This window comes from Dromaius novaehollandiae, chromosome W (genome assembly GCF_036370855.1).
Source record: "Dromaius novaehollandiae isolate bDroNov1 chromosome W, bDroNov1.hap1, whole genome shotgun sequence".
Classification (NCBI taxonomy): domain Eukaryota; kingdom Metazoa; phylum Chordata; class Aves; order Casuariiformes; family Dromaiidae; genus Dromaius; species Dromaius novaehollandiae.
In genome coordinates, this window is record NC_088130.1 from 42,849,502 (window position 1) to 42,877,480 (window position 27,979).

Consider the following 27,979-nt stretch of genomic DNA (forward strand, 5'->3'; position numbering starts at 1 on the left):
CTGTGTAAGTACACAAAGAGCTTTGTCAGCAGTATTTATCTGTGATGTTTACTTAATATATGGATTTTGTAGAGAGTATGTAAGAAATGCATTAAGTAGATGGATTTGACATACTTCTACCTTAACTGTGAAAAACATACCAAAGAGAACCATTTCTATTCATCCAGTGATTCTGACTCTGAAGATGATGAACCCAGGAGGTTCCATGTAGAAATAAAACCTGTACAGCCAAATCATAGCTCTCAATGCACAATGGCTTCCTTGGATGAATTAAAAGTATCTATAGGGAACATCGCTCTTTCTCCAGCAGTATCTGTAAGTAATTTTGTTTCTTGTATTTCTAATTAGTATAGAAGAGGAGTGGTAAGGAATCTTTAGTGTAAACATACATTTTCCTGTTCAGAATGGATTCTAGGTTCAAGTTTGATGATTATTTCTCTAGGCTGTGTTCAATATACTTTATCCCAATGTAAAGTTAAGTAATTCTCCCTTTTCAGATTTTAGCTTTCCTTTTGAGTCTTTGCAGTGCTCAGTCCTTGTCTTTCTGCTGTTGCCACTGCAATAGATTTGAATACATGTGGAATTAGCTGAGCATGGCTTTTAACATAGTTTACTGATTAGTATTAAGTAATATACAAACCTCTAAAACAGGTCATATGCAGATACATATGATTTTTACAGCACATTTTTATTGTATGTACTCCCACCAAACCATGGAATGATTCTTTATACCAAGCAATGAGATTATAAATAAACAGTTTTAAATTATGTCAGTGCAATATTCAGATCAGAATAAGGATGGCTTTGTTTTTAAGGAAAATATGCATAATATATTAAAACATTAATGATGATTTTTTTCCCATTTTCCCCCACATTTTGAAAGCAGAGACACAGTCCTGTAAGTACAGAATGACTTTTTATTGTTATTTGTAAATTAAAATTGAGTAAGTGCAGTTTGTAAAGGAGTTACTGGGGGAAACTTAGGAATATTTCTATTCCTATCTGTCAGACATGCTGTGTGGTAGGAAAGCTGTTAAATTTTAATGACCTATCCTGTAAAGGAATTTAGTAATACTTACTGAAGCCTTGGTTATACAATTTTACATTAATCTTTCTAAAGAACATGAAGATTCCAGCAAGAAGGCACTGTAGAAAGGTACAGAATTGCATTATGGTTTGAATCGTGTATGAATAGAATTGTGTCAAATTCTAAGTACATAAGGGCTTCAGTAGCATTTCTGTCTCTCTTTTCTGTGCCGAAGTTGCTTTATTTCCATAGTGGTATCTCAGACATACATGTATTGTTAGTCAACTCCCCATTATCTGCAGAAACCTAAGATGCATATAAAAATTAGTGCAGGATACCTGTAAATTTGGCTAACCAATTTGGCTTCAACAGGAAAAAAAATAGTCCAAAATGCTTCTGACAGTGGAGCGTAGCAGTACCTAGCCACTAGGTCTGCAGAGCCCGTTATTGTATGAGAATATAGAAGCCCAAGGATGATGGCTGAGAAGTGACCTGAACAAACCTGCTGTTACCATTTTGTAACAGATCTGTTATACTTAAAAGGGGTTAATTTTCTCAAAGTTACTCCTCAGCCAGTTGTCAATTCCTCATTTTTTTTCAGCTGTCACCTGCTAACTCACTTTCAATTTTATTTGCTGTTTTTCTATTTGCTTCCCCCAAAATTTATTTAGTCCAGTGCCTGCCTACAGTGGCCCAGTAGCATTTGCATTTCCTGGTCCTTTTGTCTGCTCCTGGCAGTCTTTGTTCCTGGTGGCGGGTGCGCTGCTTGCTCTGCCCTGGCTTGTGTTCTGGTCATGCTTCTGCAAGCTCCAGAGTGTTCTCTCTGGCAATGAAACCAAAATATCTAATGGGAAATTAAAGTGGAAACATGAACTCCAGAACTATTAAGTGTTTTAATTGACAGTTTGTAAACATTTGTTTCTACTTTTGTCTATTTCAGGCACAAATGAATCGAAATTCATCCAGTAAGTGTGACTCTTTAACTGTTAGTCTATTTACGCTAGTCTCTTTAACTTAGCATGAAAAATATTTTTTTTACTGTTAAAGAATAACATTATTAAATGTTAGTATTTTAAATAGAAAAAAGCTTTCTCTTTTCAGTTCTAGGTACCGTAATAGTACCTGAGTTTGAACTACCCACAGTAAATTCAAAGGAAAAAATTATTTGATCAAAATTTCAAATTAGCTATGAAAAGCCACCCGCAGATCTCTACATTTTCTGTACACTCAGCCGTTCCCTGTTCTGAGACAGTGATGAGGAACACGTTCCAGACCCAAAGGAGAGACCTTGTGGAAATGATTCTTGTGTTAGTTCTTAAATCCCTTCCATCCTCTCAAGTTTAGTGCGATCCACAAACCAGCAAAGCTCACTCGCTCGCCCTCTCTCTCAGTTTTATGGTCAAATCCTGCTTGTAATACTGCCATGGAGGATAGAGCTTTAGTCTCTAACCTTTCTTCCTCCCCCCCCCCAGTGGAAAACCAGGTCAGGTCAAGCAGTGGTTTGTTGAAGAGTAAAATTGATGTAAGCTATATAAGTTAAGGAAGAACCTTCGGGTGATCAGTGTTTCCTCCCCAAATGCATTCCTTTGTGTAGTCCTCTCCTTTTAGAAGGTATTTCAGGAGCACCTGAATTTGTATCATCACAAATAACACATTTTCTCATTTCCATTTTAGTAATTCATGATTAGTTTTGATCTGCAACTGTTAACTTTAAATATCTTTTCATAATGAAGCTAAATGTTTTTATTAATCAAATGTTTCAGCTTTGGTCATAATTCTGTATCTTTTGCTTAGGTGAAGAGTTAACAAAATCAAAGCTTTCTGCTCCAACTAATGAGTGAGTTCAACTTTTAAAATTATATCAAATGCACTTTGTGGGGAATTTGGTCTTATTTTAATCTAAGACTCAGAAACTATTTGCAAATATCAGCTGACTGAGTTGGGTATTTATTGGGCAGTTGTGTATCTATTGCCTTGTAAGAGTTAATGAGTAATTATATAACAATGAAGAATTTTATTCTTCAACTTTTTCCTTCTTCCTGTGTACTTGTTTTCCCCTTCTTACGTATTTGCTTCATTGTCATCTGTCTCAATTGATATTTATAATTACATGATTACTAAATACTGTTTTTATTTTAAAATCTCAGCTTTTAAATAAAACATATAGTTTCTATCAACAATTGTATAGTGTTTCCTAAGATAACAAGCCCAAAATTTGCACAGATCTGTGTACAAGTCTCATATGTATATACTGAAACAAATAAACTTGAATACGTATGTCTTGTTGACATGAAAATGGACATTATGAAATATGTCTACACATGAACTTGTGCCAAGGTAACAGAAGGTATCAATTAGATAGTTTATTTATGTGTAAATCAGTTCCTTGACCTACATCTGTGAGTAGTTTTTGTTTTTAGATGCAAAGACTATAACCAACACAGGAGATGAATTACCAGAGTTATAATTTGATTATTATGAATATATACATCTTTCATTTATATTCCAATTGCAACTCTTACTATAGAAAGGGGAACAGTGACCTACTGGCATGGGATCCACTCTTTAGCAGCTCTCTTGAATCTTCTTCTTCAGCCTCCTTGGCGTCCTCATCCTCCTCAGGTAAAATATTTGATAGCAGAAAATGTATTCTGCATATTCTTTCGGATGCTCTGTTGTTGCTTTTTTAGCCGTTGCAAGGGAATGCACTTTGATTAGTAGGGTTGAGGGTTTAAATGGAGGTTCCCTCAGCAACAGTGAGCTGAGATGAGCTTACACTGTGGACAGGGATGGATGCATTTCCTTTTTTCAGGAAAGCCTATTGAGCTATGAGCTGTCTAGTACAAAGCTGCCATGGAGTTTGGCTGCAAGGAAAGCATGATTCTGTTGGGAAATGCGTGGGCAGAATCCAGGGGAGTGGGAGAAAACCTTCCCCTGGAATTAAGGGGAAGTTCCTGGCTGAGGGAGAGTACAGGAATTGGGTGAGGGGGCCAAGAAGATGCTGTATGGGATGCTTGGCTGCAGGATTTTGAAGGCTATTGGTGTGGGCAGGACAATGGCAGGCTTTTCTGGAACCTGCTTAAAAAAAAATATATATATATATATATGTATATATATAAAAAATATTTTTAAAATTGATGGAGTAGGCAATATTGATTGTTACAACCAAAAGGCAGCAAGAGAGAGGGAGGCCAGAGAGCGTATGGGTGGGAGTATTTTGGGGGGAAGAGGCTAAGAGGAGGGAAGGTTGAAAAACTAGTTAGGAAAAAGGAAGGGGAGACCCCCAAAAAAACACATCTTACTGTTATGTCAGGACTCCTTTACTGGAAGTATTTACTTAAATTATTTGCATTGATTTTCTTGGGGGACTTAAGGTAGACTACATTATTTACTAACAGTAGCAGATATGCTGCTTCTATAGTTCCTTTCAACCTACCTACTGCAACTCTATCTTCGAAGTCCTACAGTCTTAATCTAGAGACTTTTACTTCTTCCATGTGTCTGAGAAAGGAAGTATTTGCAATTTCTTTTAGCTAGATATTCCTGTCGCAAAAAATTATAATCAGCCTTACTTGTTTGTTAGTGATCATGGCTTTCCAACTCTTTTCCTCTGTAGTCAGTCTTACAGATTGAAGAATAGTAAGAAAGACTACATGTAAAAATAAGGGAATTCTGCACAGGAAATATTAATTCTTCTCAAGCATAGTGACATCTTTTTAGCAGCAATCAGTGTTGCTACACAATCATCAGGGTTTAAGTGGAAGTTATTCTTCCATTACAAATTCGTGTTCCTTAGAAGTTATATTTTATAATAACAAATCTAGCTTACTGAAATCAATAGATCATCTCTTCCTCACCTTGGTAGCCAGCTGGATTATTGGCTAGTGGGTCTAAATTTGTAGCATATTTAGATATCTATTAATGGAATATGCTGAAAAAAAAAGTTGTGCATTCTCAAAATAATCTGTGTTTTGCTAGTTGTATTATTGGCTTAGTCTGGTGTTAGAGTCTGCAGAGGCAGGCAGAGGGTACTTAGAAGTTTCTCGTGCTTGGTGGTTGTTGCTATATTCAGGTATCTATTGCTAACCCTGGAGAGGAGGCTAATGCAGATGAGGAAATGCTCATGCAGTCCCTCCTGTCAGGAGAACTGTGGAGCGAGTAGCCTCCAGCTGATGAGCAGTGACAGGTAATTGGGATCAGTAACATGCTCTGTAGTCAGATCTAGGAGGAGTCTTCTGTCCGTGGCCTGTGCCTCTTAGCTGGAAGTGGCTCATGTACACAGAACCTTATATTTCATTGAAAGTAGTGGAATGTAGTGCCCTGTGGACATAAGTGGTTTTGGATTTGAGACATCTGTGCTTTTGTAAACTGTAGCTGCTAAATAATAATTTAAAGGATTGTTGTTCTAGGACTTAACTAAGCCATTTACGTTTGTAAAATGATTCATGGAGCTGAGTAGAAAGTGAGTGTTCCAAGGTCTAACAAATTAATAACATATATTTTGGAAAAATGTTTACTAAATCAGAAGTAGTTCACAGTGGTATTTAAATCAGGTTGGCTTATGATGCTCAATAATCCGCAGCTCAGTTCTGAAGACTTTTAAAAATATTCAGCTCTAACCTGATGCTATTTTCCTTGAAACCAGTGTGTTATCATCAGCTTGAAGATGAATATAGGTAAACTGCTTAAAGCTTTTGAAAAAGTCAACCCAAAACTTAAATAAGTTGTTTATGCAAATAATAAATTACTTATATTGAATACAAAATACATATATCATAGCCTAACATGTCCCATAGATACTCTTTTCCTTTTTACTATTGACTAAAGCGTTTCTTGAGATATTGTTTTGTAACTCTGCGTTAATCATGGAACACACAAACTGCAGCGGTATTTGAGCAGTGGTTTTTATGCAACATAGAAGTAAACTGTGGTCATCCGTGAATAATCCTGCCTTGTTAGAACTTTAAGCAAACTTTATTGTCTTGAACAAACACAACAGAAAATTTTTAGCTAGCTATCGATGTTGTAAACGTGGTTCTTTTTTTTTTTTTAACTTCCTCATTTTCATCAGCGTGTCTTTAGGTATTTTAAAATATAGTCTTGCACATTTCCGCATTGCTTTTGTTTCGGATCTGTAGCAGTGCAAGCCTTTGGAATAATATTTAAATTACCTGTTAATGAGGGAAGGCATTGTTAAATCTATGATTTTCAGGCTTAGTGAATCTACTTGTTGATGACAAAAAGAGAGCTGTAGAGAGGACACCTACACTTTTGATCTGCACTTTTAGATCAGTGTTGCTCCCTTTTTAATTCTCCATGCCACTCCACAGCGCTGTTGCTCCTAGCTTTGCCAAACTGCAAGATGTTGGAAGTTAACTAACCTTGTGTTTGCTGCTTCTGTTATCGTCTACTGCAACAAGCAGACAGAGAAGTGCAGGGAATACCTGTGGGAAACTGCTGTCTTCACAGCAGCCAGGAGATTTTGGGATGAGAGAGAAATAAACTGAGGCAGATGATGCTTCAAATACATAGTCACTCACTAGATTCAAGTTGATACAGACAGTAGAAATATCAAACAGGATCTCAGGACTGTATTGTCCTCTGTGATTCTACGGAAAGCTGTTTGTGTTGGATCTTTCCATTACTAAATATTAAGGGTAAGAGGATAAAAGTATTTGGAAAAAACAGAGGAGAGTAGGTTTGATTAAATAACAATTTTGAAAGAGATGAAAAGCAGAAATCTATTTAGAGGAAACACAAATGAAATAGGACAGGAGAAGAAAAAACACTAAAGAGAGGGAGTTAAACCATGATAGGAAAGAAGTTAAAAGAATAAGCGAAGTTATACAAAGTAGGGCTTTAAGGGAAGAAATACGAGTTATTTTTTGACTTAAGAAGTGGAAAGTGTCACAGTTGACAGTTTGAATGAAGTACATGTGATATGTGGCTGGGTGTTTTTCTTTCAGTTGTAAGTGGTGTGATTTCAGCCTAGTAGAGCAGTTATTTTTCATGATAGCTAGTGGGCATCCTGCAGTGGATACTGAAAACATTTTTGAAGTCTGGATTTGTATTGGAATTTTTATCATTTCAGTGCTGCTCCTAGTTTCAATTTTTCCCTTTTCCTTCAGCTACACTAAAAGAGCACGATAGGACGTCGTCCTCACCTACCATTGATTTGCCTGGGTGTAGAGTGTCTCAGTCTTTGCTTGGACACCAAACAGAGTCTGGGTCTAGAAGCCCATCATCACCAGACTTTACCACTAGCGCTTTGTGCAAATCTGGTGTTACAGCAGCACCATCAGGGAGTACCAATACTTTGTCCTCTGTTTCATGGTCTCAGAGTCAGTGGATTTCTTTTGCTGATGAACTTCTTACAATTAGACACACAAACGCAGACAAGAAGGAGCCCCAGAGATTGCATTTAAAAACTGAAAATGCCTGCCTTGCCTCTTCTGCTTTGCTTGGGAATTCTTCCAAGAGCTGTGCTTCTGAGGATCAAAGTGACCTTTTCAATAATACTATATGCCATGAAAAATTATTCATTGAAGAAACTGGCACTGCTGCTGAAATTTCTTCCACATCATCTTCAACGCTACTGGACTATAGCTTAGTGTCTTCTTGTGTTCATACAAATAAGGGTATGGCAAGCATGCATTGTGTACTGCTCTTTGCTAATAACTGACTCTAAAAAGCAAGCTTTGGTGATTTTTCTCTTCCTTATTACTGCTCACCTGATGTCAAAATTAACTCATCTTTTCATTTATACTGTACTAAACTGCCTATTAGCTCTGGCTTTCTTGAAGGTTAGGATATTGAGATAAATATTCAGCTTGAAAGAAGAAGGAAAATTCAGATTATTCGGCTAAAGGCATTGCTTTTTCTTAACAATATAGAGCTTTGCTTTTCTAGAAATAGAATATATTTTTCTGGGATGTCAGAGCAGTAAGAGATCTCAAGAATTAAATGATTGGATAAGCAAAAATAATTGCATTCTTAAATGACTTTGTATAGATATTTTCAGATTAAATACAATGAAATAATTTGGATTAAAAACTGTACCTTTTTAATATCCAGTATTTTGAAATGTAGATGATACTATGGTTAATGCCACATACTAATAAAGCAAAGGAAAAGTACATTTGGGCAAGTGTGCCATGATTCTTGCTGTATACTCGTGATGCTGCAGCATACTCCACCCAGTGTTTAGTGTGCACTGTCTACCTTGAGCATAACAAGATGAATTTTAAAGGAATGGCTGATATCTCAGAACTGAATTTATTTTTGGCATTAGTGTTTGCAACTCTGAAGTGGGATGTGGTCAGTACTGGCCAAATTTATTTCTTCCCAAGTCAGTGATGAAACTCCCTTACTTCAGTGAGAGCAGAGTTAGGTTGAATGGCTGAGAAAATTCTCTCCTTAATAGTTGCATTTAAAGTAACTTTAACTGGTTTAAGTTTAAAAAATTCAAAATAATTTGCAGGAGATATGCTGTAACTATATAGTCATATATTAGGGTTTACGTGTATTTTGAAGTTAATTTTAGATCTGACGTACTCATTGGATGGCATCTAACATTCATTTTGAAGTACAGTTCTGTTCAGAAAAGTGACTATGTAAAAGTGGCATCTTTGTACTGCTGCTCGCCTCACCATCTATTAGCTGTTTCTGTTAGGTTTAGAAGGACATGGGGGCAGTATTTTCTTTGTTTTTAAACACTTTTACCTCTGATAGCTTGGCTCAGAGATAATGAGGAGTTACTGTGTTCTTGCAATCAACAGAATCATTTCTTAAATTCTGTTACATTGGTGCATACCTATTGAAGGCAACAGGATTTCAGAGACCATAATCTAATGTGAACAGAGTTGTGCTGTTGTCAGCCAGGACCAAATATAGTCCCCTGAATTTTCCATTTATGGTGAGACACGAAAGACTGTCCTACATTCTGAATCCATATAGATTACACAGAAAAGGGAGCTGAGGTAAAACCGTCTTTTTACATACAAATCTCTGAGGATAGTTCATACAAAAGCATTTGAGAGCAACGAGAAAGCCCACGATGCCACTTTTAGAGTCACTTTTCAGGGTATCATAGGGCCCCATTTTAAAAACAATTTTGATTTAGTGGTGAATCTTACAAAATGGGCCTTGTAAAATAGGAGCTATAATAGAAGCACAACTTCCAACGATTCTGTTCAAGTAAGTATATATTTATGTTCAGCGTGACTTTTCTAACATTGATTTCCTTAAATTTGCTTTCTTTCAGCAAGGCCCACAACTCCTCTTTCTGTAGGCACAATTGTACCCCCTCCAAGGCCTGCTTCGAGACCAAAGTTGGCTACAGCGAAACTTAGTGGAATTAATGAAATAGTATGTATTAATTTTAATTCTCCAATGTAACTCAATTTCGGATATGCCATTCACTTACGCTGTTACAGTGGAGTCACTTTCCAGCCATATTCAAGGAATGGCATACCTAGAGTTTCAACATGGCAGAATAGGCAAGGAAGTTGTTCAAGAAGACTGTGAGTTGCTTTTGTTGTGTGTCACCTCACTGTCCAGTTCCCACAATCTGTATAAAAGGCAGATACTCAGTGATAAGTGTGATAGAAACAAAGTAAAAAAATTACCTAACCAAAATAGATGCTTCAGGAATTCCAGTACCTTTTAGCTAGATGAATCTTGAAAAGTTTAAATTAATACCCTAACAGTTAAGTGAATCATAAAATCATCCAAAGATTTAGGATGGAAGGGACTTACGAAGGTCTCTAGTCCAACTTCCTGCCCAAAAAAGGACTGACTTCAAAATTGGAACAGATTGCTTGCGGATTTGAAAATCTACAGAGAGGGAAGTCTCTCAACCTCTTTGAGCAACCTGCCACAGTGCTTCACCACTCATATGATGAGGACTTTTTTTATTATGTTCAACTGAGATTTCCTTTGCTATAGCTCTTGCACCTCTGAGAAAGACCTGACCCCGTCTTCTCTGTAGCTCCCTTTTAGGTAGCGGAAGACTGCTGGTAGATCCCTCCTGAGGCTTCTCATCTGCAGGCTGGACAAACCCAGGTCTCTCCGCCTCTGGCCATCTCTCATGTCTTCCAGCCCTCAGCTATCTTAGTTGTCTTCTGCCAGCCTCACTTGCAGTTTGTTAGTAGCTGTCCTTTACCTGTGTCAAACCACATTTGCTGCTCACACACACAGGGCTGTAGGCTTAGGTTCTGCTACTGTGATGTAGCTGAAGCATTGACAGGCTGTTACAGAATCAAACATAGCAGACTTGAAAAAATATTAATAATTATCTATGAAATCATGGAATTGATTTCCAGGGAAAATGTACATTCCCTGGTTTACACTGAAAACTAGGATAGGTAAAGCACTAGAAGAAATACACTACGAAAATACAGTGGTATTTATTGGGGAGTTAAATGAAGTCTTTTATATATTTACAGTCTTTTTTCATCCTTTTAAAATCACTTTCTGCCTACCTAATACTCTTGTGATCTCTTGTGTTAAGCCTAGGCCATTCAGCCCTCCACTGACGTCTAATTCAAGTCCACCACCTGCAGCTCCCTTGGCACGTGCAGAGAGCATTTCCTCAATATCCTCTTCTGCTTCCCTAAGTGCAGCAAACACACCTACAGTTGGTAAGTTTTACTGGCCATTTTAACTTATTTCTGAAAGGGCATCATAAATCCACCACTAGTTTCCACCTGTTAGGAAAAACATTCTCTTGGAATAAGTTGTTCCATTTGTGAGTCCAGTCTAGGTAATTCAAGCATCCCTTGAAATACCTGCTTCTAAATGACCCCAAGAGACAGGACAGTGGATTTGATTAGATTAATCTGTTGATCTAATTATAGCATGTTCTTTTGTGAAATATTTTCCAAATTAAAATACTGTATGAATTCATACTTGGTGTGCCATGTATCCATTCATCAAGCACAACATGTTATCATGTATTTTTCTGGAAGATGTTATTGTATAGTTTTAGAAACGTTTTTGGATACTAATAAGTTTGAGTGAATATATTTGTTTACAAAATGAGTTATTTTTATGCTGTTTTTGTTTGTCATTCTATTATTGCTGTTTCCAAAAAATGAAGCTGATGAATTTTTTTCTTCGATAGTGATGTATATGAGCTAAACAGAGGTTAGTAAAAGCAAAAACATGGAAGAGATGAAGATGAAAAGCAAGTCAATCTTCATGTGCTGCCACTGATTTCAGAATGTTTGCTCATGTGTTTACAGGATCAGAACTTTAAATTAAGTCTTTTCAGTTTTGATAACCAGTGTTGGCTGTATCAAATCTCAGGGAGACTTTTTAACTTGTTTCTTCAGCAGAACTGAAGGAAGCACAATCTTTTACTCTTGAACAGTAGTACCACTTCAGTCCTGAGTTAAATCAGACTAAGTTAACAGTCAGTTAACTGCAAATACATTATTGATGCCATGCCCAGGCTCAGCACCTCAGGAAAGTGGCTGCACGGCTCCCACAGGGAGTTGTGCATTGACAGCCACATGGCTGCTTCTGCGCTGTGCTGGGCCTGAGCAGGTAAGCTCTGCCCGGCCTGAGCTGCTGCAGCGCTGGCACAGTTCTGTATCAACCAGTTTCCCAAATGCTGAGAAGCAGCAGTTAGATGCATCAAAATAACTGATTTTTGGATGCAGTCAGCTTCAGTCCATCCAGGCTCATTTCCTCAGGTCTCAGCGCAAGTGACCAGAAGTCGGTGGCAGCAGCATTAGTAGCTCTAGCTCTGTCTGCCTGCCTGTGTGTGACAGGCAGGTGTGCGTGTGCGCACGCGCGCGCGCAAGACCGTAAGAGGAGCCTGGCAGCTGTGGTAGCAGCTCTCCTGAGGTGGGACAGGAGGAGAGCCTAGGAGGGGAACGGTGACAGGGGGGAACGATGAGGGGAGGAAGGAGGTTAAATGGAGGTGTGTGCTGCCACGGAGGTGTGAGAAGGTTAGTAACGTGCCCTAGCACAAATATGCAGGGCCTTGCAGTGATTGTATGAGTTAATCCTGGAAAGCTGGGAAGGGCAGTGCAGGTGGCTGAATGACTTGGGGGTGTGAGGATATACTCTGCACTATTGCCTGTGTTATTTGGGGTTGTTTTGCACAATCCAATGTTTCCCTTACCCCATTAGTTCTAAATAATGGAGAGTTGACTATAATTATCTTGTTCCAAGGGAATTTGTAGACTTGTATAATTGTATTTCTTAAAACATCTATTTCTTTATGCTTTACTCTCATTTTCATTTGCATAATATTTTTATATACCTTTTGTTTAACATCTATTATTGCTTGAAATATTTTGTTTTCTTGCAATGTTTTGTTTCATTTAAATATAATAGAGGATGATCTTTTGATTGGAACACTTCCTACAATTGAAAAGCTTTGTGAGACATCACCAGGTATTGTACTAGAAGCGGACTTAAATGTTAACTAATCATCCTAATGCACTAGACCTAATAAATTTGTATTTCTTTTGACACAAGTTATTCCAGCTATTTCTGGTGTCTGACAGATATAAGTAGCTTTAAAGCTCAACTACTTAACAAGTTATATGTTGCTGTAATCATCAAAAGTTGCTATAACCACTCTTACACAACATAATCTTCCATCCCCCCAAAACAAGGTGAAACTTGGTCTCGTGTCCTCAGTTTCACTTCTTTCATTCAAGAAAAGGGGAATATATTGAGGTTACTGTGATAGTCCTTATTCTCACAAGGCAAGTAGGTAAAAACTTCTTTATATTTACATCTAATACAAAGCTGAATTGAAGATGCAGACAATATTTTTCATATCTTTTATTTTCAGCACAGCTGTTCTGCTGTTGTTAAAACTACCTGAGTTTTTGCTCCTAAACTGAGCTAAAACCATTTGATCACATTTATTCAGTTAATCTTGCTGCCCTATTTGCCTTAGATATGACCAGTGATAGAGTTTTATTCTGCAGTTTTGCTACCTCTTCAAACGTGTCAATGCAACTGTTCCATGTGCTTGTGCCATCAACTCTTGTGTCAGCACAGCCGACGGGCTGCCGCCTGTGATCAGGGCCGGGGCAGGAGGGAATCGAAGGCAGCTTTGCTGGCGCTGGCGACGGGTCCTAGCTCTGGACCTTGCAGCTGGGCTGTAGCCCGAGATGGAGCGGATCCTTCTCCGCGCGGTCCGGTGACGTCCCATCCCCCGAGAAGCCGCAGCAGGAGCGGAGTGCCCTGAAGCAGAGTATTGCTGCTCTGCATTGTTAGGCTTGTATTTGCAGCAGCAAGACAACAAAACGATGACTTCCAGAGTTAGTTTAAACATAGTTAGGTTTGTTTCAAGTTGTTGGTTTTTAGAACACTTAGAGCTTTGTGAAACATAAAGGGCAAGGAAGAGTGTGGCCAGGGCAAGTAAGAGAAGCCAGCTCGTTTGTAGTGCTTTGGAAGCATCTCAGAAATGCTTATACGTGCATATTTGTTTTGGTGTTCCCAGAGGAATGTGAAAATAGCCTTATTCCTGGTAAATTTCACTCTTCAGGCAGCCAAGAAATCGGCATGTGTCTCTTACGAATAGCAGTATAATTTATATATTTGTGTTACTCTGCATGGTTTTCAAATATCAATATAAATTTTTCTACAAGAGTATAAGAAGAAAAAAGATTTAAAAATAATTTATAACTCTGTAAAAGATCACCTCATATCTGCTCTGCAGTTGGTTGTTGCCCCTTAGTAAACTAGGGGGAAAAGGCAATGAAATACTCAGGCAACTGTGGTGCCACCAGCACTGTTTGCATGCCCGCCTTGTCTTTGGTGCAGAATACTTCTGCAGTTCAGTACTTCACTACATGGAGTTTAACAAATAGGTCTGATTGTCATGAACTCATGATTTTATCGCATCTTTGTTTTTTGAAATCTTATTTCTGGATTTCTAAGACTACTGAGAATCACAGCTTTTATTGCTAGTTTTCAGGATAAGAGAGAAGACTTTGGAAACATGACCCATGTGTATTCTGAGAGAACACATAAAAATTACCTACTGTTCATACTTAAAGTCAGTGTTTTGTAGCCAGTGTTACAATATTTCTTTCATCTAAGATTTTCTGGTTTTGAACACTTTTGACTAGAGCAGTCCTGTGGATCTAAGAAGGCCTAAATATTACGCTAAGGGTTTTTTTCACCGTGCTGAGAATTGTTCAGAACATTTTACTACCTTAGGCAAGAAATAAGGAGGGGAGACTAAGGTATGATAGTAGCAGAATGAGACCAGCTCCCTTCTTTACCCTCCTTTTGTTACTTCTTCCACTTATCCCTGATTTTAAGCATAAAGTCTCCTATTAGACACTGAAGAACAAGGTCTCAGCTTCCTCTGTGCTTCTGAAAGAGCTTGGGAGAGGGCACAGCCACTATTTTAAAGTAAATAGTAGTAGTTTGGCATTGCCAGTATTTTATGGAAGCATTTTGTTTCTCCTTTATGGTATGAAGGAATAATTTCTCTCATTTTGCTCATGAAAAGATTCTGCCTCCTTTGGAATAAATATACTACATGACACAGGCTAGTTCAGCTGCTCTCCACTATGCTGCTCTGCTAATAAAAAGATGAGAGAGTCCCATGACTTGCCAGTTTTGTCAGCTGTACACACGAACTTCCAAAAACCTGAATGTGAGGTCAGAACTGATTTTAAGCTTTGAGCTGTCACTCCGTTGTGTGTGCACAGGCACCTATGAAGGCTGACGCAGGCCTGGTAATTGTTTGCCTTGTAAACTGCTGCGTATTTCCCAGGTACCGCTGAGCTATAGCCGGAGTCTTTACTAGGTGAACATCAGAACTTTGTGAAATGTTTTTCCAGCCATTTCTGCTTGGAGATTTTAATCTTTGTTGTTGGCTGAAATAGTTAAAGCATGCTCAGTAGTTCACTTAGGTGGAGTAATATTACTGTACTTGCATTTAAAGTTCATACATACCATAATTGAATTCTTGGTGTTTCCCTGACCATTTTATCATATGTTTGTCCATACAATAAGCATACAGTAGGGATTTTATTTTTTTTAAGTTAACGTCTAATTTCCTTTGGATCTGTTGACGTCCGTTTCACCAGTGGCCATTTTAATGCAGTGTTCCTCTATCTCGTATGTATTTCCTAGCATCTGTCTGTTTACAAAATGTCATACTGATAGTCCTGTTTTCTTAGGCTGCTGAGCAGTGTTTTCATGGTGTGATTGTACTGTACTATGTTTATATTTTCCTACACGCTTTTCAAGTAATGCTTCAGACTCTACTTGATGGTAGTAACCTTGTGAAAATGACAGATACAGTGAACCATTTTGAAATCTGTTGCTAAGCTTTTTTAAAATTAAACCTATAAACTGTATGTATTCTAGGTGTTTCACGTGGTCCCAGCCCTGTCAGCCTTGGAAACCAGGACACCTTGCCTGTTGCAGTAGCCCTTACTGAATCTGTTAACGCCTACTTTAAAGGAGCAGATCCCACAAAGTTAGTTAAATAGTGAATTGTTTTGAATGTAACAAGTTACAGTAAGAAAATACACTGTTTATACTTCAAATATTCGGGGGGAAAAATACATACAGTAGAAGGGGGATTCACAGCTTTTCCCCCCACTCGTGTTAGTGACAGCAATAGCTCATAGCTCTTTATTGGCCTCCATACCACTAGGAATTAGTATATCCCTGCTGTACAAGAACATAGTCAATTTGTAGAAATAAACTGCTGATGAAAATGAGAAGGGATTTTATCATTGTTCAGGTAGGTGCTATATGTAAATCCAGGCATCTGAAAGCACCTCATTCACTCTCTCACATCCCTTGCTATGCAAATTAGGCCTTGCCTAAGCATAGCTGTGCCGTGTTTTCACAGCCTGAAAAATATCCACCAAAACTACTGTATGCTTAGCCAGCTAAACTTTTTTATTTACATACAATTTCATCTGACTTTCAAGTTGAAAGTGATAGTACATTGTCACAGTGCCATATTACTCTCATTGAAAGTTAATTTTATGTTTTAAATTCTGCTCAGATTCTGAAAGTACAATGATTTGCTTTAAAATGAGTATTAAAAATAGGCAGTTATGCCTTGCAATAAAACTGATGTCCTCATTCTCTTCTAGATGTATTGTGAAGATCACTGGTGATATGACAGTATCATTCCCAAGTGGAATTATTAAAGTCTTCACCAGCAACCCATCCCCAGCTGTGCTGTGCTTCAGGGTAAAAAACACAAGCAAGCTAGAGCAGATTCTTCCAAATGCACAACTTGTATACAGGTTTTGTATTTTTTTTTATGTAATTGTAAACCACGTGAGTTATAAAATGTGAATTGTTGTATGCTTAAATCAGAATTCTCTACAGTCTTGTCAAATTGCTTATATATAACTATTAACTTGATTCCATGAACTAATCTTTTCTCGCTCAGTTTCTCTCCGTTGCCACTTTTAAAAAATCTCAGTGATGACTGGACTTGAAACTAGTACTGAATATAACAGGAGACATAAAAATAGTTTGGAAATGTAGCAGTGTTTTTTACATGCAATTTATAAATGAAATGGTTTTATAAACAACTTGTTTAAAACATTTTTTCTAATCAAACAAGCTATAGGAACAAACAACATAACTAATTACAGATACAGAGAAAAACTAAATGTCAAAACTAGGACACTCTTACATTGTCATATGGATTCTTTATACAGGAGTAATGATAGTAAGATTAAATGATGAAATAACAGCCTTAAATGGAGCACAAGTAATAAGAGCTAGGCCTAATCTTATTTGTCACTTACTAGTGTATTTTTTAAGCTGTATCATTTTTACAGTAGATCAGATCCATTGTGTAACTAAATATCTCAAGTGTATAGCAGCATGCTTTGGAGAATTCTTAAGAAACAAAGACATGGATTTGGTAGAGTAATTGTTTAAATTGTAACATTTGGACACCTTTTCAAAAAAATAAAAACAATAAAGTCAAGTTGTAATTATTAGCAGAGATCTATTTCAGCTGAGCAGGTTCTATTGCATTTAGTGGAGAAATCATTTGAAAACCAGTTAAACTTCTCAGTGCTGCATTTCTAAAATACTGACATAACTAAGCCATATGCATCTGTTCTTCTGTATTTATAAATTTCATTTTAATGATTCATACTTAATGTTTCAGCATGCAAAACTATTTATCACTTTCTGACATAACAGAGTTTATAACTGAAATGTTAGCAGAGCCTTATCTGTGTGAATTATACTGAAAAAGTATATTGTGGAAAAATGAATGAAAAATACATGTGGGAAAACATGTTTTCCACAAAAATGTGAAAAACATACGCTGAAAAAGTGTATTGTGGAAAAATGTGAAAATGGCTAGTATTCTTGTCTGAGTAACATTTCACCTTTAATTACAAAGGATACAGTAATGGATATTTAAGTAGTTAAACTCACATGGTAATAATTTGACTTTTCATCAAATACTGCCAGTGCTATCATTTGCTCAGCATTCATAGAGATGAAAGGTTTTAAAGGGAGTGATACGTGTGGAGATGATAGAATTTCTGATTTGGATTGAACTTGGATGCAGAGCAGCAGGAGGATTTTAATGCTGTTTTCATTTATTTAAGTTGTGGAAACCCCCATAGTGATAAGTAAGTGTTCATCTATGTATTTTACTACAAATGGAAATAGCATGAATCACAACATAGTATTGAGAACCAAACTCTTAAGTAAACTGCACAGGCTGCTGGTATGCAAGTCACTGTTCTAGGGCGTTCAAACCACTGAGATAGGATTTACTATGTGCCAGGTGCTAGTGGTCACCTTCCCTCTGCACGCACACTCGGCAGGCCTCCTTAGGGATGTAGGTCTTCACTGTATCCACAGATGTTCAGTGGAGCTTTGTGATTCTTAAGTGATTTGAACTTTGTTTCTGAATCGCTTTTCTTAAAAGCTTCACCCTTAAAATAAGCCTGATGCAACCAGTGCTGAAAATATTCTCAGTCTGCAAAACATCCTTTCATGCTCCAATAGCTCAAAACCAGGATTCTTCATGTGCACTCTTAAATACATACAGAAATGATATGATAAATTGTAACTAAGATTGAATGTATCTATCACTAATTTGAGACACAGTTGTTTATAATAATTTGAAAATTGCTTTCAGTTGAAAAAATGCAGAAAGCTTAGACTTTACAAATATGTGAAGGTATAGAAACAGGCATACAGCACAAATCTTAATTCAGTACATTAATAATGTTATGCCATAACCAAAACTGATTATGATTTTACAACTTATTCTAAACGGGGTAATATTCCTTTTCAAAGTCTCCTTTCAGCCTCTCCTCCCACACATCCTCATGACACCTGTTTGTATTAAAAAATTGTTTTATTGAATGTAAAATCCAGATGAAGCATTAATTGCATCTGGTGATGCAGATCATCACTGGAGGAAGCTGACTGTTCCATGACCTGGAAGGAAATTTCTACCAGATACAATAAGCAGTTAATTTGCCTTAATACTTAGACAGGTACAGTTATGTGTTATAGAGCATTAGAACAAATTCTTGTTTGAAATAGTGAAGAACTGGAAAAGAGCTAGGATTAATTTTAGGCAGCCAATATAATGAAACTCAGTGTTGCAGTCTGATTACTGTCTTTTTCTGTGTAGTGATCAATCACAAAGTGACTCCAGTACTAAGGATTTCTGGATGAACATGCAAGCTATAACTGTCTACCTCAAGAAACTATCAGAGCAGAATCCATCTGCGTCCTATTATAATGTGGATGTTTTAAAGTATCAGGTAAATACTTTTTTTCCTTTTGGAATTTTTTAAGAACTCTGATATATTCATTTTTATACAGAAATTACAAAAATTGTTCTTTACTTGCTACCGTGAAGATGAACTGTCATCCCGCAGCTGGGTGATGCTGGGTATGTCACTGTTTCCAACCCGCAGGGTCTGCCCAAGCTTTGTGTATATTCCTGTTGCACCTTCTCATCACTCCCTTGGAGTCATGACTTGTTTCACCTTGCTCACACTTCACTCCATGTGTGCAAGCTTCTAACATTGCTTCTTTAGGTATTTGTTAGCAAAGTGAAACTTTACACTGAATTTAAAGGCATTTATTTGAGTTTGTCATTGTGTAATTTTTGAGGAAAAGACAGACTCACCCCAAAGGGAGGACGGGGATTTGCTAGGCCTGCTTTGAGATGGTTCAGCTGCTGAATCCACCATCTCTAAATCAAAAAAACAAAAGAACCTAGACAGTGAAGCTGTTAATGTCATCATAGTTTTCCACATCCTCCCAATATAGCATAAAATCTTGACATACTGAATATATAAAAAGAGTAGTAGGTACATGGAGAATTCCTGAGGAAGGTGGAAGGAACACAGGACGTTTCCTTGGATTGCAGAAACGAGTATTGTGAGAGAATGAGATTTATTTGAGAACGTCAGTGGTGGGGGAGAATGAGGCATTGGCATGCAGAAGCCCTGGCAGATGGAAGCAGTTCTGGCCTGGCAAGGAAGGGGGCCCTGGGCTGCAGCAGGTTCCTCAGGCAGATTAGCAGGATTGTAGAGGTGCAGGAGGCAGTAGCACAAGCTCAGCTACAGAAGCAGCAGCACCCAACCCTCCTGCAGCAGGAAGATATTGCTTTTAATAGGTAAGAAAGAATTGTTTTGCTGGCTTCCTAGCAAACGACAGGTATTGCCCTCTGCTGTTTACTCTTTGGGCAGTTGAATTGCTATGGCACACAACAGCTAAGGATAGTCATTTTGACCTAGGAATGTTTCTTGTGTGAAGAGGAACATAAGACAAAAAGTTACTTTGATTTAAGAAAGCCAGGACAGGAAGGAGCCTCACAGGCCCAAGGGAGGTTAAATTTTTTTTTTATTTTAATTTAAAACTAAAAAGAAAAAAGCAGGAATTACTTTAGCCTACAGCAATTTTTAGAATTCTGAGATTAAAGGCTCAGAAGCTAGTCATTCTCTTGATCTTCTGTCAGTATTTAGGATTATGCTCGTTACCATCATTCCGTAATTCTGCCCAAAAGTAGAGAGATGTTAATTAACCTGCTTTCAATGGTTTACTCTTTTACAGGTATCTTCAAATGGCATCCAGTCCACTCCATTGAATCTTGCAACTTACTGGAAATGTAATGCTAGCACTACTGATGTGAGAGTGGATTATAAATACAACCCCGAGTCTATGACTGTGCCCAGTACGCTGTCTAACGTACAGGTTGTGGTACCAGTAGATGGAGGAGTAACAAACATGCAATCACTTCCACCTGCAAAATGGTATTATCAGTACTTTTATTACTTCAAATTCACGTTAGTGTATTTATTAGGGTTACAGACAGCCTGAAAAATCTCACTAGAAGAAAGAGCTAATATTTTTTTCTCCTGATAAAATACATAGTATTAGATATCTGGGACACTGTTTTGGTCCAAAACAGATCACATACAGTTGATTTATATAAACTAAAATAAGTCTATATGCGCCCATTCCAACCTGTATAATAATACAAGCCCTTATGAAGTTTTCAAGGTTTCTTTTCTTTGGGCCAATAGACAAGGAGGTATTTTTAATAACATGATTTGAAATCAAAATCTCTTAACACTTAAAAATGTGTGCATATGGTTTGTCAGAAAAAGCAGAAGAAATGCAGTTCTTAAAAACATTTCTTGATCATTTTAACTTAAATACTAGCTTCTAACTTAACTTGTTTTATAAGAAAACTGAGTAACAGAAGAGCTCTCCATAAACCAGGTAGCACTGGCACATGATTCAAGAGTCATGCTGACTGACTCACAGCTCCCTGCCACCACTGTCTAAGCCTGCAGGCCACTTAAAGCAACACCTGAAAGTGAGATACAGGTCTCGGAGGTACAGCCAGGAGTCTCACACAGATGACAGCAATCACCACTGCTCCCCCTCATGCCGCCTTCATGAAGATGCAACCTTCAGCCTGGTTCCAGGGCATTGGCACATCCTTACTCTGTGAGACCAGAGAGGTTTTTGAGTTGTGGAGCACTAACTTAGGCTTGGGACAGTGTTAGCTGTATAAAGAGGCGGTGAGTACATCTGAGCTCCGCTCTAAGCTCAGGTGCAAGGCAGATACACCTTTATGTTCTCCTGTTTGCTTTGTTTAGTTTTTCACACGCTAGTTTAACCAGTTTAAACAACTGTTTAAAGAACTGTTAAGTAGTTAAAGTGATAAAGTATTTTTATAAACCTCCATTTAGAGATGTAACTTACACACACATGGTCTGTAAGTTACTGGTGTAAATCTAGGGAATTAATACTCTAAAAATTGGTACTTACAACTAACCTAGCTTTCTCTTACAGGAATGCAGACCAGATGAAAGCTTATTGGAAAATATCTAGCATTTCAGAAAAGTCTGAGAATGGAGGCAAGTTTCATTCTTTGTTTTGTTTTTTTGTACAGAAAAATGGTAACAGTAAAAATGTAATCATTTTAGCCTCCGTTGTCTCATGCCTGCTGACACTTCTTCCCATGCTCTGTCCTGTTTGCCAGTTCACCATCTTCTCAATGAAATTTCTCCTGAGAGATTCCATTCACAGTGAGACATCAAAAAATACAATTAGTTTATTAATTATAAAAGGAGAAATAGTGAAACTACTTGAAAGCTATTTAGTAGCTGTAAAATAGGACTTAGACCGGTTAAGGAAATTATTGCATCAATGCTATTTAGAAATAAGCAGTTATTCAGAGAAAAATACATTTAATACCTGTTTTTCCACACAGTCTGACAATCAAGGTAGAGACAGGTGAGCAGAAGAACTGTTAAAAAGAACTGTTAAAAATCACCAAAAACTCTGTGCTGAGACAGGCTTAGCTGTAGATGATGCCTGACCAACATTTTGAGGGTCTTTGTTTTGACCATATACTACTCTCAAAAAATGGATCTGTGTACATCTGCCCAAAATGGTAATTCCTAGCATTTTCTAAGGTACCAATAGTTGTCCTCTGCACAGCTGCCCTTCCCTGAGGTCCAGTTGATGTCATAGCTCTTCTAGAAAAACATTGCATCTGCTAAGGCTAAAGTAGAAAAGCAAGGCTAAAAAGGAGGCACCTCATCCACAAATCTTCTGTGGAGAAAAGGGCTCATGGGGTAAGGAAAAGACCGTTAGCCCTGTTACGACTTTAGTGAAAGACATTACCGAAGCACAGGTTTGCTTGTAAATATGATGGGTTTCATACAGGAACCAGAAGCCTGGAAAGTTAAAAGCCTCTTCCAATGCTGCAAATCCCCCCTACCCTGCAACAAAGCCTAGAAAACTATTGGACAAGGAACAAAAGGGGCAGAGAGTCAGTTATTCCAACAAAATCATGGGGAATTCAATCTGGCAGGTTACTGCTGTAGTCTGGTACATTTTATCAATCACTGACCTCACGGTTCTTTGCCCTCTGTCTTCCATTATTACTGTGTAGGGACATCCTTTTCTTTTTTCCTTTTCCAAACTGGAGCTTTTCTTAAAAAACCCCCGCATATATACATATTATATATATATATATATATATATACATATATATACACACACACACATGCGTGTGTACACACACACACACACACACGAATGCAGCCAGCTGAAGAGTTGCTGCACACCTGTAGAGCTGCATAAACTAGGCTGCCAGTGATGCAGATCACATCTCGTGTACAAGCAGTTATGTGCAAGCAGGCTTGCATATATCCCACCACTTCTGCTCTATTCTCTTCTCACCATCTTTCACCTCATTTTCTTTGGGCATAAATATTTAGTAATCAAGACCCAACATTAGGAGGAAGTAATACTCTGCCAGTCTTAACACCTGTGGAAGCAAAGGGACAAGTTAGAGAAATATTGTTAATAGAAAGATGCATGTCTTGAAGTCCTCTTTATTCTAGCCTGCAGGGTGGTAAAATATGTTTTTAAAACAAAGAACCAACATACTTACAGTGCAAAAAAAGTTCTGATTTACCCAAACCGACAGACCTATTGGAAGAAATGAAATTGCTCTTAAGCCAAATTTATCAAGAACAAGCTACTGCATAAAACATTTTAATCCATTAATTCCTGCATTTTCCCCAATAACATTTCAGTTACTAAATTTCTTAGTCATTTAATAGTTCCTATCAGCTAGTAATAGCAAGGTGTTTTAAGGAAGTACAAATACTTGACTTTTACTATTCCATTACTAATTACTCAAATCTCGTACTTTTTTCCACACCTTATAGTGCAAGAACAAAACAATTGTTTGGAACTAGAAAAAAGGGAGCAGTGACAACTTTCTTTTAATTTAGATTTGCCTTCGTTTAACTACAGAAGTATATTTAAAGTAATTTTGAACTGTTGCTACTTCATGATGGCTCTGAAGTCAACTTTGCCAGTTTATAAAGATCAACTGAAGGTTTTGGAAAAATGTATTTAATCAGGCTTGTCTTTATCAGAAAAATAAGTAAGAATTTCTTTCTACTGGGTGCCTTACTGTTTAGATGCATTTCTTCTAATGGAGCTGGTTTTGTTCATGTAGATTCATCTAGACGGATCGTAACATTTAAATACTCTGATGTGCTTTCAGATCCACTAATGAAAAGTGCAACCTAACAGATAGGTGGCATTAAACACAGACCAGCAAGCATACACAATAATTATAGGGCCCAATCAAGTATTTCATGTAATAAAATAAGAGACTACCAGGCTGTCTGGTATACTTATTCTTCTAAGAGTATAATCTTGTAGAATTGTATACTACTTTTCACTAAATCTTTTTTAAGTCCTTGTCTTAGGCAGAGTATCAGGAAAAAAAATGTGCTCTCATCTCTTATGGAAATTTATGTAGGCCTGCCTGTAGCAGCAGATATTAAAGATATCATGTTAGTTTTACTTCTTACTATTACTATTTAAACTTTAGGAGACTGTCTTGCAAAACAACCAGCCTTTCAGTTTTGTTGTTTTTATAGGTTCTGGATCCCTCAGGGCAAAATTTGAACTTTCAGAAGGACCCAGTAAACCAGCAACACTTGCAGTGCAATTCATTAGTGAAGGAAGCACCCTTTCAGGAGTAGATGTAGAGCTAGCAGGCACTGGCTATCGGCTTTCCCTGCTCAAGAAGAGATTTGCCACTGGTAAGACACTGACATGCTTATGTATTCAAATTAATATAATTTATTCTGTAGCACCATATTATTAAATACGAAAATGTAAAATAAGTGATACATAAATAGCTATTCTTCCTTAAAATATGGCTGAAAACTGTTTCACAGTATTTTGTTTTTCCATAGTTAATGAAACTGTTCCCAGGAAAATACTGACAAAATCTGGTTTCTCTACTGACTGTAAAAAAACTACCTTTATTTTTCAGGACGGTATATGGCAGACTGCTGATGAACCTGTGAAAGTCATTGGATCAAAGGAGTGCAAGTAGCTCACTCTGCCCTCTCTACTTTTCAAACACTATTTTAACATGCATTAATTTTTAAATTTTTTACTTACTTTGAGGCTGACTACAGAACAGAAAATGCACTTTTAAAAGTCATTTTGCAAACTTTTTATTACTTTATAATAGCACTGAAGTGAACTTCAACACTGTCTGTAAATGATCAACTGCAATATTTGGGAGAATTTGTTAAAATTTTAGTAAATTTATATAGATTAAATCAAAATAGTAATCATTAGTTCTAATGAAAGTATGAAATTGTATGTTATACTGTAAACGTAAACCTAAAAATGTAGAAGAGCAAGCAAGAAATATTTGAGCTTTCCATAAGTAATACTCAGTCATTTTTCAGATTCTTTAACTGCCAATGTTTAAAGAAAACAAAGGCAAAATCTCACAAAATTCTTCCATTTACTCAATGTGCCATAAAACTGGTTGAGTTAGAGATGTATAAAAAAAACTTGATGCCCATGTATCATATATTAATAACATGTAAGTTGTTTTACATAGGGGATTTTTTTTCCTAAGTGCAATGTGTTGCAAAATTGCAAAAGACAGAAGAGATTTACTTCTGCAGTTAGTAAACTTTATGGGCGTTGTGATTGTTTGAATTAATGCTGTAGATTTAATTTATTTTTATATGAATTGCATAACGTTTGTGCCTTTAAAAAAAAACAAAACTGTGCCTATCCAGTTTGTTATTCATGTGCCTCACTTCCTTTTTCAGAGTTTGGCTCTTCCATAAAAGAAAGCATGGTGTTTGTATAATACATACAACTTTTATAAAAATTCCTGTGACTGGGATTTAGAAGGGAAATTTATGATAACTGGAGATTGTTTCATCAGAGGTTAAAAAGGCTGAATTACTTCCTCATGGGGTAATTGCAATAAATGCAGCCATAGTAAAGGGAGACGCATCATACAAGACTTTGAAACTTCAATATAGTAACTTTAACGTCACCAAAGATGAGAATCCTGAAAAATCACAGAAGACTAGTAATATCAAACTTTTAAAAGCAAACAGCATTTCCCTTCACTCTGACTGTAAGTCTTTGGAGCTTACGTGCTTTTGGGGTTGTGTGATGTGAATGTAAATGTAGTACTTTGGGAGGAATAGCATTTTAGAAAAGTATGTTTTGGCAGCAGGATGACAAGTACTGCCATTTGTATTAATTTAAATTTTATCTATAACCATCAAGTTAATTATTTGTATTGTCATCTATCTGCTTTCCACAGCCTAAGCACAAGGAAGTGACACATTGGTAACATTTTTTAAAGCAAGTCACTAATTTAGAAAGTCTTTTATGTATTTGTACTATTATTTTTTCAGTGCAGAAATCAAAAGTATTGGGGCAAAACAATCTAATAACCTCTAAATGGGAATTTTATATTACCATTCTGAGGACCAGTATCTATTTCAAATTCTCTATTAAAACAACAAAACTTGCTTGAACTAATTCATACAAAACCAGTAATGAATCGGGCTGTTGAAGCTTTACAAAAAAAAAAAAAAAGCTTTGTAGAGGCTATGTAAATTCTAATGTACACCATACACTTTGGCAGATGAGATTTCCATTGTTAGCACTAAGCACATGCTGTACTGTAGATCTGACTGGAAGAGTACGTACGGCTCTTAATTTGCTAATCTTTTTGAATGGTGAAAATAACGTTTCTAACTCATAAAATGGTACAGTCTTTACTGGAATCTTAATTGTAATCTGCTTTGCAATCAAACTGTGTTTAACACGGCAACATCTTATTTCTGAAAACCCAAAACTATATTATTGTTTCTAATCAAGTATTACTTTCATTTCTAAGTTAAATGAAGTAGTTATGTTTCAGCACTTTTAAACTAGCCTTCATTCAGGTGATTAAACATACATTTGCATTGGGTGCAGGTTACAATTTTGAAGCCATACAAGTTTATATAAACTTTTTGTAAAGAAAGTCAAAAACAATGTAAAAAGTACATGTAGCTATCTGATGAAAAAAATGTATGTAGCAAGCTGGTTCTTGCTTGTGTATACAGCAATATCATTTGTAGCTGCCTCCTCTTAAGAAAATTAACTTGTAAACACAACTCTAAAGGATCTGAATTTTTATGGATTGTTACTACATCAGACTGTAAATTAGAACATACAAGTTTATCTTACAAAATTGTAAATACTTCTGATTTTTCATAAAATGTAAATTTTAAAGAATTTTGCACCCATAATAAACATGTAATATATAATTTAAATACTGACTTATATTGCTTATACTTTTGAAATCAGTGCCACAGAGCTTCCAGGCAATAAGATAATAGAACAAAAATATCCCTGTATTGAATATTTTTAAAGTGCTAATTGATTTGCAAGTGATAAGTGGTGGCAGAGATAACATGAATTGTTTTATATATTTTAAAAGTACCACAGAAGATCAGTGGGAAGATGATTTCTGCAAAGACTCGTAACTTCACTAAACTGGTATGCCTAACTAGTAAGTTAAATTAGGCAGAACTGCAGTTCTGCCTATCTGAAAAATCTTGATTTTGTAGACATTAGCTAGCTTCTAGCTGCTTTCTCTAAATTTCATTATGCTATGAAATGCTATATATTCCCTAACTTTATAAGCATATCTATTTTGCACACAGGAAAAAAATCATTAGCAAGATTAAAGTAATTTTTTCTTATTCCTTATGTTCCATCAGTCCAAAAAGAATACATTACTTAAGTACTACTTTGACAGTCTATGCCAAAAGTGTCAGCCTAGAACATTCTTTCCAAGCTGCAAGCACAGAAACAAAAGTTGAAATTTGACAAATACATATTTGAACCAGTTTGCTTCCCACTAATCCCACAGACTCTACAGTTTAACAAGCCATAACTTATTAAACTGACCTTCTCAGCTGGCTGAGTATCATTTCAGTAAGTACCATTCTTGTCATGCTGGAAAATGATAGTCCAAGGCTTTGATTCTTGTCTACTACTGTAAGGCAGGAATGCAGAACATGGGAGGTGCCTACCTGTGTCAGACCAAAGGGTGCCCCTAGCCCAGGGCTCCGTCTCACCAATGGCAGAAGACAAGACCCCCGTAAGGAGAGCTCACCACCATTTTCCCTCCCCTCACCCAGCACCCTTGGTTACTGGTTAGGGATATAAGAGGGTAGGACTCTGCTCAGGCCTTCTAGTATTCATTTAACGTAGTGCCTGCTGTGCGTATTTTGGCCATACTCACTCAGAAATCACAGCTCACGCACCCAAGTAACGCTTGACCTTTGTTATTGTAAGCCAGTGCCCATGCACTACTTGCAACTACTAAAAACTGGATTCATACTGTTCCAGCAGGTCTGTCATTATCTGAATAGATTATCAGTTAGCTTTTCAGGGGTAATCAACTACCTCTATCACTGCCAAATAATACTTATGTAGGGTATTTGAAGGAGCTAAAATATTTGATTATCAACTCCAACAGCGTGGGAGTAACAAATGTGGTGGGTTTTGTCATCTGACTATAAAGAAAAGTCTTCCATCATGCCAAAAAGCATTACATTTCAAGTCAAG

The 27,979-nt window shown here is 37.0% G+C and overlaps 1 protein-coding gene and 1 long non-coding RNA gene across 7 annotated transcripts in view; one reads left to right on the forward strand and one right to left on the reverse strand.

The window, feature by feature from the left end:
• The window catches only part of LOC112987020 (FCH and mu domain containing endocytic adaptor 2), an 86,510-nt gene extending 59,834 nt beyond the window's left edge, over positions 1–26,676 (forward strand). For 2 of the 6 annotated variants that reach the window (XM_064499999.1, XM_064500002.1), the window contains exons 13-27: positions 137–315; positions 884–898; positions 1,968–1,992; positions 2,822–2,864; positions 3,555–3,649; positions 7,156–7,665; positions 9,291–9,394; positions 10,539–10,668; positions 15,383–15,494; positions 16,126–16,281; positions 18,660–18,792; positions 20,093–20,292; positions 21,344–21,408; positions 23,962–24,126; positions 24,363–26,676. In XM_064499999.1, the coding sequence (XP_064356069.1) occupies positions 137–315; positions 884–898; positions 1,968–1,992; positions 2,822–2,864; positions 3,555–3,649; positions 7,156–7,665; positions 9,291–9,394; positions 10,539–10,668; positions 15,383–15,494; positions 16,126–16,281; positions 18,660–18,792; positions 20,093–20,292; positions 21,344–21,408; positions 23,962–24,126; positions 24,363–24,385 (1,955 nt within the window). In that variant the 3' untranslated portion in view covers positions 24,386–26,676. The remainder of the gene's footprint in view (positions 1–136; positions 316–883; positions 899–1,967; positions 1,993–2,821; positions 2,865–3,554; positions 3,650–7,155; positions 7,666–9,290; positions 9,395–10,538; positions 10,669–15,382; positions 15,495–16,125; positions 16,282–18,659; positions 18,793–20,092; positions 20,293–21,343; positions 21,409–23,961; positions 24,127–24,362) is intronic. The other 4 variants (XM_064500000.1, XM_064500001.1, XM_064500004.1 and 1 more) reach the window with 4 other exon arrangements.
• LOC135324225 (uncharacterized) lies at positions 20,857–27,510 on the reverse strand. The gene is made up of 3 exons (XR_010385579.1): positions 27,317–27,510; positions 22,956–22,993; positions 20,857–20,993 (listed from the first exon to the last, which is right to left on the reverse strand). It is a non-coding gene; the product is annotated as an uncharacterized LOC135324225 (long non-coding RNA).
• Positions 27,511–27,979: the final 469 nt, after the last annotated feature.